At 47.9% G+C, this 12,221-nt stretch overlaps 1 protein-coding gene and 1 long non-coding RNA gene across 4 annotated transcripts in view; both read right to left on the reverse strand.

Moving 5' to 3' along the window:
- The window catches only part of ZC3H18 (zinc finger CCCH-type containing 18), a 60,546-nt gene that overhangs the window by 44,640 nt on the left and 3,685 nt on the right, over nt 1-12,221 (reverse strand). For all 3 annotated transcript variants that reach the window (XM_035024624.1, XM_035024627.1, XM_035024625.1), the window contains exon 2: nt 8,118-8,716. In XM_035024624.1, the coding sequence (XP_034880515.1) occupies nt 8,118-8,702 (585 nt within the window). In that variant the 5' untranslated portion in view covers nt 8,703-8,716. The remainder of the gene's footprint in view (nt 1-8,117; nt 8,717-12,221) is intronic.
- On the reverse strand, nt 2,139-5,521 carry LOC118023477. Its single transcript, XR_004682818.1, has 2 exons — nt 2,785-5,521; nt 2,139-2,546 (listed from the first exon to the last, which is right to left on the reverse strand). It is a non-coding gene; the product is annotated as an uncharacterized LOC118023477 (long non-coding RNA).

Here is a 12,221-nt window from a genome sequence, read left to right on the forward strand (position 1 = left end):
CTTCAGGTTTTTAATACTTCCTATGTTTAAACAATATTTATAGAACAAAATATTTATGCTCCTTTTCAAAGATTTATTTTTATTTATTTTAGAGAGACACAGAGAGAGAGAGAGAGTGCATGCAGGGGGGGAGGGACAGAGGGAGAGAGAGTCCCAAGCAGACTCCTCACTGAGTGCAGAGCCCCCTGTGAGATCATGACCTGAGCCAAAATCAAGAGTTGGACACTTAACCAACCAAGCCACCCAGGTGCCCCAAAATATTTTAGGTTCTTAAAACTAAATGCCGTGGGGTGCCTGGGTGGCTCAGTCGGTTTAAGTCTCTGCCTTCAGCTTGGGTCATGATCTCAGGGTCCTGGGATCCATCAAGTCGCCTGTTGGGCTCTCTGCTCAGTGGGGAGTCTGTTTCTCCCTCTCTCAAATAAATAAAATCTTAAAAACAAAAACTAAACACACTAGGGCGCCTGGGTGGCTCCGTCGGTGAAGTGTCTGCCTTCAGCTCAGGTCATGATCCCAGGGTCCTGGGATCGAGCCCCAAGTCAGGCTCCTTGCTCGGCGGGGAGCCTGCTTCTGGCTCTCCCTCTGCCCCTTCCCCTGCTTGTGCTCTGTGTCTCTCTCTCTCACTCAAATAAACAAAATCCTACAAAAAAAAAAAAAAAAAAAAAAGAACAAAATGTTCTGGTATATTTCAAAGTTGCTCCTTAAAAAAAAAAAAAAAAAAAAAAATTAAACACCAATGTCCTCTAAAAGTCTAGGGCTGGGGAAGAGTGAGGTCAGACTCAGACCCAGGCCCTTCTCTTCGCAGTCCAGAGCTCCTAACCTTGGCTGTCAAGCTTTAACATGATGTAGGGGCTTTGAAAATACCAAAGCCTGGGTGGGTCTCACCCTCAGGGATTCCAAAGGACAGCCGTGATCTGGACCACTGCTCTGTGCCCTGTCCAGCCCCCACTACCCTAGGGCCTCAGTCACCACTGACCTGCAGAGACACCCACCTGGGCCCTTCAGTTCAGACCCCAGCCCCAGGGGTCACCTGCAGCCCAGAGCAAGTATGCAGCCACCCTGCTGACCTCTCTGGTGGGAGGTCCAAGATGGAGCTCCTCATTGCCCCTGTGTCCTAGCCTGTTCCAGGGCAGTCAACCCAAGGGGTCACACAGGGCAGGGTGTGGGGGTCACTGGAGCATCTCACCCTCTCCTGCAGCATTACCCTCATCCAAAGTACTGCCCAGTCCCACTTGGTCTGGGAGCCACTTCCTACCTGGTGCCACCCCACTCTCTCCTGACTGCCCACACACAGTGACCTTTCTGACCCCAGCCCGCCTTCTTCCTTCTCCGCCTCTGTTACCATGCAGCTCATCTCATTTTCAGATGACAGGCAAGTCTCCTTCCTCAGGGCCCCCCCAGCTCCCTTCGCGATGGGTTCTGGCTGCACGGGTCATGGCCACCGCGGCTCTGCCCGACTGAATGCGAGCTCCACCGGGCCGGACTGTGGCACGTACAAGCACAGCAATGGGCTTGTAGCCAATGGTAAGCACTTGCTGAAGGAAAAACTACTGAAGTCAAACCCTGGGCTTACGATGACATATTTTTAAAGCTTAGGTATTTGTATCATTTCTGCCTTGAAAATATTTACTTATTAAAAAAGCATTTTAGGGGGCACCTGGGTGGCTCAGTCGTTAAGCGTCTGCCTTCGGCTCAGGTCATGATCCCAGGGTCCTGGGATCGAGTCCCACATCGGGCTCCCTGCTCGGCGGGAAGCCTGCTTCTCCCTCTCCCACTCCCCCTGCTTGTGTTCCCTCTCTCACTGTGTCTGTCTCTGTCAAATAAATAAATAAATAAATAATCTAAAAAAAAGCATTTTAGGGGCATCTGGGTGGCACAGTTGGTTAAGTGTCCAAGTGTTGGTTTCGGCTTAGGTCATGGTCTCAGGGTTGTGAGAATGAGTCCCATGTTGGGGTCCATGCTCAGCATGGAGCCTGCTAGAGACTCTCTCCCCCATCCCTCTGCCGCTCCCTGCTGCGCACACGTGCGCTAATAAATAAATCTCAAAAAAAAAAAAAAGGCATTTTATACACTGAAAAGAACAAATGCTGTAAAATTATATTCTTTAAGAACCAAAAGAGGATTTATTTTCTTTGAAAAAGATTAATTAATTTGTTCAAGGACTTTTTTAGGTCCCCAAACGTACTCATCTTCTAACTGAAGTGTGTCCCCTTTGAACACCAGCACCACCTCCCCACTTCCCAAACAGGATGATTTCCTTACGTCTCAGAGGAAATGTGTTTCCTTCATGCGAGGGACAGAGCACCGCTCTCCTCTGGTCCTTAGCATCTTCTTTTTACAACTGTCCTCACAGTGATGATCACTATGCTAACACCTTCCTGTGGTGTTTACATAGCTCAAATGGAGAGCAGATTCTTCATGGCCATTAGGAAAACAAACTCTTATGAAAGGTTACAACCCGTTCAAATTTCTCTGCTTCACTTGGAAATTCAGGCACAGGAGTTGAGATGAGGAGAGCAGGTCTGCAGTCAGGACTCACAGCAAGTGCACTAGATCAGATTTAAAGAGGTATTTCTGCAAAGCTGTGACTTTTAATACTTGGCAGAGCACAAAGGAGAACCACCCACCCATCTTCAGACTGGTGAGCAGTCATATGAGCCATATAAAGGAGTTCTGTGCAGCTGCTGAAAACGCTCTGTAACAGACCTAGCAACGCACGGTAAAGCACCCGCGGTAGAACATCCACCCGGAGAACGCCCACTGGCCACTGCCCCCCAGGCCCCACACCTGCTAGGATGGAGACGGACAGCTGTCCCTGGTGCTATGCTGGGTTTATGGTCTCCCCTTTAATTAAAAAACAAACAAGATCAATAAATCACTCGGCAATACAATATCCCGAAATTTTCAACGAACCATTTAGTATGATGGCTTTTCAACTGATGAAAAATTAAAATAAGTTGTTAAACCTTGCAGAGTTTCATGCAAACACAGATCAAAAAAGGGGATTCTAAAGTCAAATGCACACCGCTCCGTTGTTGGTGGCTATCATGGTGAGTGTGTAATGCACGCGGATTCTTTCAGATCACCTGATCATGTGGCTTCAGGCAGAGACAGTAGAGAGTGGAAGACAGGGAGAGGCCCTGTGGTCCGGCCAGAAGCAAACTGGTGGGTGCACCCACGACATAAAGGGAAGGATACACACCAGAGACGGGAGGACGCGAGTCGGCAAAGTCAAAATCAAAGACCCACAAATACGTATCTGAGTGGTCCTCAAACCCAGACGGAAGGAATGGCTCTGGCGAGACCCAGCAGCTGCAGGAGAAAGGAAGACCTTCACACGGTAGGAGTTGGTGTCGGCGGGCTCCACCCACTCTTCTGAGAGATGCAGAGGCAGAAACCAAGCCACGGGTGAGTCTGCTGTTAAGTGTGGCTTCCAGAACAGGTGAGAGACTATGGATTAACTGAGGCTCCCTGGGGCTTGGATGTCAGGGACCCTCGGCCCCCACTCCACAAACAAGCCAAGGTGCCATAAACAGCTGGCCCATGCTGTGTGCAAAACCCCACCCCTACAAGCCACTGCGAAGCGGTACCTGCAGAAAGGTATTTGACTGGAAGGGTATTTTGGCAACACACCAAACATATATAAAGGTCATTCAAGGTCTTAGTCACAAATTGTGTGGTTTAGACAAAAGAATTTTAAGGGTTTACTGCCCAAATTGATGTCACCATCGGAAAACTACCAAGAGGGCAGAAAAGTTGGGGAGGGTGGGTGTGACCCCACCGCATATCAGGTCACCTGTCCCAGTGACCCAAAATCTAAAAGTGAGAAAAAAGGCAGGACAATGTCTCATGACAGAGGAGAAAACACTTGGCTTTTTAGACTCTTCACTCAGCTGTCGGGCAATTCAAGGCCGGGAAGCTGCAGAGAGGAGGCAGGAAACAGGGGGGTGGAGGGGGGTGCTCTGGGTCCCAGGGAGCCTGCTGGGCACAGGAACTCTCAGGGACACCAGTGAATGCGTATTTTTGAGATGTAAGCCAAACTGCACATTTCCTCCTCATAACGCATCCAGGTACACTTTTGATGAGCGGGCTTGAAAGCCAAAAAGCCCTCTGGGATGTATACTTTCCATGAGGCCAGAGGCTACTTTGCAGGGATTCACTAAAGGGGATCAAGCCAAAGGACTGGCGAGAGCAGGCTGTTCCCAGACACAAGCGCAGACCTCTGACAGCCAGGGGCTGGGAGGCAGCTGGGAGTGCAGCCGGCAGGGCCCAGAGCAGAAATCGGCAGAGAAGCTCCTGGAGGGCAGCCGTGCTCCTGTGAGGGTCCGAGTCACATCCACAGCGCCCCGCCCTCCCCTTGTTGAGGTCTGCCTGTCTCCAAGGGGGGTAACGGGTCCTGCTCTGCCCGGTCACTCTGGTAACAGTACAATGACCCTGGCACGCCACAGGGCCCAGAGGGGCTGTGACCAAGAGGCACCATCTGTGGCGTGGGGAGACTGGTTCTGCATGGATGAATGAAGCTGCACTCAGGTCTCCTCAGCAGCACTGTTTCCAACTAGGCTGGGGGCCCCTCACAAGAAGGTGTGATGGACAGCAAAGCCAGCCAGCCAGCCAGCCAGCCAACCAATGGTAGGATCTGAGGGGACAAGAAAGACAAACTAGATTTTTATTCCACATGCTTTTTCTAGGGAACCAGCCAATTTCTAGACAACGGGCATTTTCCAGGGCTGGCTCAGTTCAACCCAAGGTCCCACACGACTACATCTAAGTAGTGGCAAGCCCACTGGTGTGAGGACAGCAGGGTTCTCCAGGACCTCTAGGGAGACACCTGACCCTATATGACCATGGAAAGGTAGGAAAGGAGCTGAATTTCCCCCTAAGACTTATTCAACAGTTGAAGCAAGAACTCACAACTGATCCTCTCTGAATGGGAAACAGGCCGCCAAGGACCCTAGGGCCATAGCGTCCTGGTAATCGGAGCCCCCTCCTCATTTTCTTGGGACACAACAAAGCCATGCTTTTCCCTCTATGACATTGAGAAACCATATTCACAGGCAATCTCAACCAACAACTTCATCTTTTGCCTAAAATTTCACCCAAACTGATGAACTTGAGTTTCATAGCATCTCTTCCCTTTGGTAACCCTGTGGTAGAGGTACATTTCCCAAAACGAAGGGAAGCATAGCTGGAAAACCTAAGGACACCTGCATAATCATGGCCCGACAATACCCTTTCAAATAAAATAGCAAGCAAAGATTAACTTAGTTGTGAAAGATAAAAAATCTAAAATTCTAAGCTTGTAACCACATACCCCCCCCCCCCCCCCCACCAAAGTTCTGTTCTTTTGAACCAAAGTTAGATAAGCAATGTTTAAAACCCTATAAATTTACCAGGCATAGTCATACCCCACCACCACGGTTTGAAATGGACTGAGCACATATGTACCAGCAGCCAACTAGGAAGTGTGGTGCTTACCATGAACCAATGGCTAAGTACTTCACTAGCAACCTTTTTCCTCCTCCAACCCAAAACGTTTGTGAACCTATTCCACACACCTTTCACTGCCATGACTCCTGGACAGGCAGCATCTCCTTCCCTGGGGTACTTTAAAAACCCGTGATTATTTCAATGTGCTCTCTCCCTCTCTCAACTCCTTTGAGTAAAAGTATTACTCAGCAGAACTTCGGGCTCCCCCCCACCCCCAAAACTCAATTTTTTAAAGATCATGATTACAAAAGGAGTGCCTGGGTGGCACAGTTGGTTGACTCTTGGTTTCGAGATCAAGCCCCACGTAGGGTTCCGTGCTCAGTGGGGAGTCTACTTAGGACTGTCTCTCCCCTGCCCCCACCACAAGCAAGCACTCTCTCTCTCTCTCTCTCTCTAATACATAAATAAATATTTTAAAAAATCATGATTACTAAAGAGGTAAGAATATGCAATGGGGAAAAGTCTCTTCAACAAATGGTGTTGGGAAAACTGGACAGCAACATGCAAAAGAATGAAACTTGAACACTGTCTTACACTATATACAAAAAACAAACTCAAAATGGATTAAAGACCTAAATGTGAGACCTGAACCAATAAAAATCCTAAAGAAGAGCACACGCAGTACTTTTTCTAGCATTAGCTGTAGCAACATTTTTCTATATATGTCTCCAGAGGCAAGGGAAACGAGCAAAAATGAACTACTGGGACTTTATCAAGATAAAAAGCTTTTGCATGATAAAACTAAGAGGCAACCTATGGAATGGGAGAAGATATCTGCCAATGACATATCCCATAAAGGGTTAGTATCTAAAACATATAAAGAAATTATAAAACTCAGTAACAAAAAAACAAATAATCCAACTAAAAAATGGGCAGAAGACATGAACAGACATTTCTCCAAAGAAGACCTACAAATACCCAATGGACACATGAAAAGATGCTCAATATCACTCACCATCAGGGAAATGCAAATCAAATCCAGAATGAGATACCACATCACACCTGTCAGAATGGCTAAAATTAGCAAGTCAGGAAACGACAGATGTTGGTGAGGATGCAGAGAAAGGGGAACCCTCCTACACTGTTGGTGGGAGTGCAAGCTGGTGCAGCCACTTTGGAAAACAGTATGGAGGGTCCTCAAAAGGTTAAAAACAGAACTAACCTATGACCCAGCAAATGCACTACTGGGCATTAACCCCCAAAATACAAAATACTAATTCAAAGGAATACATGCACCCTTACATTTACTGCAACATTTATAATAGGCAAGATACGGAAACAGCCCAAGTGTACATCAATAAATGATGGATAATGAAGATGCGGTGTAGGCACACCATGGACTACTCATCCATAAAAAAGAATGAAATCTTGCCATTTGCAACAACATGGATGGAGCTAGAGAGTATAATGCTAAGTGAAATAAATCAGTCAGAAAAAGACACATACCACATGATCTCACTCATAGGTGGAACTTAGGAAACAAAACAAATGAGCAAAGGGAGAAAGAGAGAGAGACACACCAAGAAACAGACTCGTAACTATAGAGAACACCCTGATGGGGGGCTGGGGGAAACAGGGGATGGGGATGAAGGGATGTACTTGTCTTGAGGAGCACCAGATGATGTATGGAAGTGTTGAATCACTACATTGTACGCCCGAAACTAGTATTACACTGTATGTCCTAGAATTAAAATAAAAAACTTAAAAGAAACACAGATCATGGGCACCTGGGTGGCTCAGTCGTTAAGCCTTCGGCTCAGGTCATGGTCCCAGGGTCCTGGGATCGAGCCCCGCATCGGGCTCCCTGCTCCTCCCTCCCCCACTCCCCCCGCTTGTGTTCCTGCTCTCGCTATCTCTCTCTCTCTCTCAAATAAATAAATAAAATCTTTAAAAAAAAAAAAAAGAAAAAGAAACACAGATCATGATTAAAGTCCTTTCAACAGGGTTATGCATCATAAAAACCCAACCTACCCGTGTCTGAGAGGATATGTTAGCGTTACCTTCTCTGTAACCTGAAAGTCAGAGTATTTAAATAAATTATAACAAAGTGGGATGGCTTGATCAAAGGCTGAGGTGTTTGGAGGCACAACCCCCTATGATCCATTCCTAAGGGTCTTTTCAGGGACACCTCCAAAGATGCTTGGCCCAGCCAGCACCCTTGCCAGAGGACGGGCTCAGGGACAAAGATAACTTGGAAGAACAGACAAAACTCGAAGGAAGCTTCTGGAGCTCATCAGTCTCAAGAACTTAACAGGAACTGAAAATCCACGATGGTTTTAGTAGAATGTGACCTCAAGTAGTATTTAAAGATTGCAAAAAGAAAGGGAAAAATGATCTTTTTAATTGTTACACAAACCTAGAGCTCAAGTAAACAAAATCGGGGTTAAACATTTTAATACACTCCACCCAGAAGCAGCAGACAGGGGAGGGTCCACAAACTTCTGCCAGCTACCACTTGGTAGAACCAAGTTTTCTGAATCTAGCCTATTCCTCCTTCTTGGTTTCTGGCACTCCCTAATTACCATAGTGACTGCTCCCAGAACAGTCCTGACTTCCCAGCCCTCATGTGTCCTGTCTCCTTGACTCATTACCCCCCCCATCCCCCCACCAGCCCTGGCAGCCCAGGCACTCACGTCCAGCTCCCCATCGTCGAGCTCCCCATCATCATCCTCCTTGTTTTTCTCCTTGGCGGTCTCCAGGGGCTCCTTGTCTTCCACACTGTGAACGCCTGTAGCCACCTCGTCCCCAGGAGCTCCTTCTCCCTTCTCCTCATCATCCTCGGCGCCAGCCTTCTCAGCCTCGTCCTCCTGCCCAGCGGGGGCCGGCTCCTCAGGGACCTCCTCATCATAGTCTAACTCATGCTCATCCAGGTCCCTGGTGACTGACGAGGCTTCGTCCCTCAGGTCGCTTGTGTGCTCTTCCTCCCCTCCGTCCCCCTCCTCCACATGCGGGGGGCTCGTGGGGCCCCCACTCAGATCCTGAGCCTCGGACTCCTGGTCCTGGTCCTCCTCGTCAGAGTGACTCTCCTCCTCCTCCTGGCTCAGTCCCGGGGCGGCATTGTCTTCATCCTCCAAATCAGAAGCCCTCCCCCCAGCTCCGTCTAAATCCTGATCAGACCCACTCTCCCTCAGAATGTCATCGTCCGAGAGCCCCTGCTGCTCCTCTTCTTCGTCCTCTGGAGAGCGAGGGTCCCGTTCAGGGCTCTCGGCCACATCCATCGGTACCTACAGTTCTGCAAAAGAAAGAGAACACAGATGCACAGCAGTTAGCAAAACAGAAAGTCAATCTTGGCCTGGTTTTCTTGGCCCCATTCTCATTCCCGACCTGCAGGAGGGACCAGGACCTGCACCTCTCTTGGCCCCACACAGCTCCTCCAAACCCCAGACCCCACTCCACAGACCACTGCTGCCGGCTGTTCCAGCAGGAAGGACGCTGGCTGGCCCTGCACACAGTACCTCCACAAGGCTGCACGTAGTCCCTAAGCTGTGTCTAAGTGCCTCACATCTGCAGCTCTCTGGCAGAGACCGGGAATACTCCTTCTTGGCACAAGCACAACCCGGCAGGTAAACAGAAAGTGAGCAATAAGATACGCATTGCAAGGGACAGCTTTCTGGATTCTTAAATTATTTTTAAAATTCCAGAAAAGTTGCATTATGGAATGAGGCAACCAAATTAAAGGCACGCTGCTATTTTTCCTGGAGCTGCCCTCAAGGGTCTGGAGCAGAAACCCTGGCCGGCCTTGTCCCCAGGTCATGGGCTTTGTCCTGTTCCTGAATGCACTTCTCCAAGCGTGGCCGCGACTGCCCCATCAGAATCACTCGGGATGATCTTTGAAAATGCAGACTTTGGGCCTTCTCACAGATCTGTATGTCGGGGCCACCAGCAGACGCTCAGAAAGTGGCGTTCATCCATGCATGCTGTAATTATCTCACAGAACAGTGGAGAACCGTCATTCTAACACAGTATGTCATGGAAAAGACCTCTGGCAGAAAATTTTATGTATCTGAGTGGTTTCCTATGTAAAAAGACCGTCATTTTAGAGGATTTTTTTCCCTATTTTTACTAAGCTAGAGATAATCATAAAGTGGACATTTTTTCGTTTTCCCACCTCCCTGCCCAATGACAGGACATTGTTCCCTTAGTTTTAAATGTAAATTGCATAGAGTGGGACAGGAGTGTATGTGCACTAGACCAACACCAAAGAGCATCCACCAATGCAGCCTGGAGCAAGTCACTGCTGAACTAGTTTGAAATAAGAGGAACAGTGCAATGCTCAGTGTTTACTTGATTCTTCAAAATTTTAATTTAAAATTTTGTATGTCACAATTATGCAGCTTGGTATCTCAGCAAGATCTGGAAACACACACATATAATTACATACTTTAAATATAAAGAATTATTTTATGCATTTATAGAACTAAAAACTAAACATGTATCTTTCAGGTTTATACTTTTGAAAGGAGAACCTGTGTTTAAAGATGCACATACCAAGAGATGGTATCTTAACCTACAATTAAACATACTTTTTTTTTTTGCAGTTAATGGAAATTATTATAATTGAGTACACATTAAGACAAATCACTTAAAATTCACCACTTTATAAATCAACTAAATGGTCAGCAAAAGAAATCTACAAACCAATCAATCCACTCACAGCCACAGTTTTGAAAATGATTCACTTTTCAGGTCTTCCTAACTGCACTACCCAGAGGTAGGACTATTGGGAGAATTTTTAAAAAGTCAGTCCTCAGGGGGCGCCTGAGTGGCTCAGGCAGTTAAGCATCCAACTCTTGGTTTCGGCTCAGGTCGTGATCTCAGGGTTGTGAGATCGAGCCTGGCATCGGGCTCAAGCTCTGCACTCAGCACGGAGTCTGCCTAAGATTCTCCCTCTCCATCTGTCGCCCCCCCACCCCACCCCCACCCATGCGTGCTCTCTCTCTCTCAAATAAAAAAAAAGTCCACAAACAATGGACTCTGTTGAAAATCGAGTAGAGCCCTACGCCCCACAGGGCAGAGCCTGTCCCTGTGCACAGCATACGTACCACCCACAGTCAAGATAAGCAAGGTGCCCGCAAGGTAAGGGCTTTTTGCTCTCAGCTGTCGCAGACAGGGCCTGAAAGGAGGGGGGTTAAGCAGCCACTCAGGGCCCCTTCCCCTTCCTTACTGAATAGTAAGATTTTCCTTTGTGCATGAGTCCTATGCCCATCTTTGCTTAGTTTTTATCACACTGTATTTAAGAAATCTTCTTCACAGGAGGGCAGTGACTTTCATCTCCCCAGCTGCTGAATCTAGACCTGTACGCTGTGGGCAGCCAGTCACATGGAGCTGGTTACTGAGCCTCAGACATCCTACTTGAAACCCGACAAATTCTTCTTTTTTTTTAAGGGGGGAGGGGCAGAGAGAGGAAGAGAATCTTAAGCAGGCTCCCATGTGGAGCCTGATACGGGGCTCGATCTCAAGACCCTGAGATCATGACCTGAGCTGAAACCAAGAGTCTGATGCTCAACTGACTGAGCCACCCAGGCACCCCCCCCAACAAATTCTGATTCTCACATTTTATAATCCAATGGCAACCCTGGAAACAAAATGACTTCTTACTTAAATCAATCAAATGTTATCTAAAATTATATGTCAAACTAGTTTAAAAATCTGCAACTGATAAGCTGCAGAAAAGACCCAAGTCTGCTACTGGCCTCCCAACATCCTACCCTGCTCACAGCCACAAACTCTCATAGCCTGGTAAAAGCCCTTTCTGGGGCCCAGATGCAAACAGGTTTGCACTTCGGTTTCACTGTTATGATTAGATCCAAACTGCTTTTTATATTCTGGGAAACTGAAATCAAATCCTAGCGTAAGAAATGGAAGAAAAAGAGTACCTAACTTCAAATACCTGAACCAATGCAAAAAGCGGGCCAGGCCAGTGGGCAGTTTACCCCTTGGTGTGGTGCAGTTTTATGGGGCACAGAGACAGTGCAACAGTGTGGGCTCCGCGTTAGAGCTGAAGCCCAGCCCCGCCGCTTCCTCGCTTCAGGATCCTGGGCCAACTACGTACACTTGCCACACCTCAGTCTGTCTCTTCACCTGAAACACGGGGACAACAGTATCCACTTCACAAGGCTGTTGCAACAATTAGATAAGCCTGATAACAGGCCAGGCACAGGTTCCACATATTTGAACTTAAACTGAATTAGCGAGAGGACGAGTCAAGGTAATCCTCAACTTCTAAGAACCAGACTCCTATAACCCCTGTCAGACGCATTTCCAGTCTCTGGGTGCACTTGATTAATTCATTCACGGTTTCATTTGACAAACAGCTCTCTACCCCATGGGAGACTCTATCACTGCAAGGATGTCTGCAATAAAGCTGGCAGCCACCACCATCTGCTAAGAGATGGCCCCTCTGTGTCAGGTGCCTGACCAATCCTTCACGTCAGCCTTCCAAATAAGCCACGTTCCCTGTCACAGATAAGGGGCCCTAGGCCACATGGCCACGGAGCGGGTATCCTGGGACTGCGAATCAGAGCTGCTTCCAGGGCATGTCGTCAATTACAGAGCCCGGCGCTATGCATGAAATGAGCTGGGGCAAAACCTGCAGAGGAGCCCACCCCCTCTTCTTGCCACTGTTCCTACAGGAAAACGGGACCTGAGTTCCAAAGTAATTTTATAAACTCTTTTTTGGAACAGAACCCACACATCCTGGGGACTTCTACTGAACCAGTAGATTTTGCCTGTTTTTC

The sequence above is a fragment of the Mirounga leonina genome, unplaced genomic scaffold, assembly GCF_011800145.1.
Source record: "Mirounga leonina isolate KUSES-001 unplaced genomic scaffold, KU_Mleo_1.0 Mir_180, whole genome shotgun sequence".
Lineage (NCBI taxonomy): Eukaryota > Metazoa > Chordata > Mammalia > Carnivora > Phocidae > Mirounga > Mirounga leonina.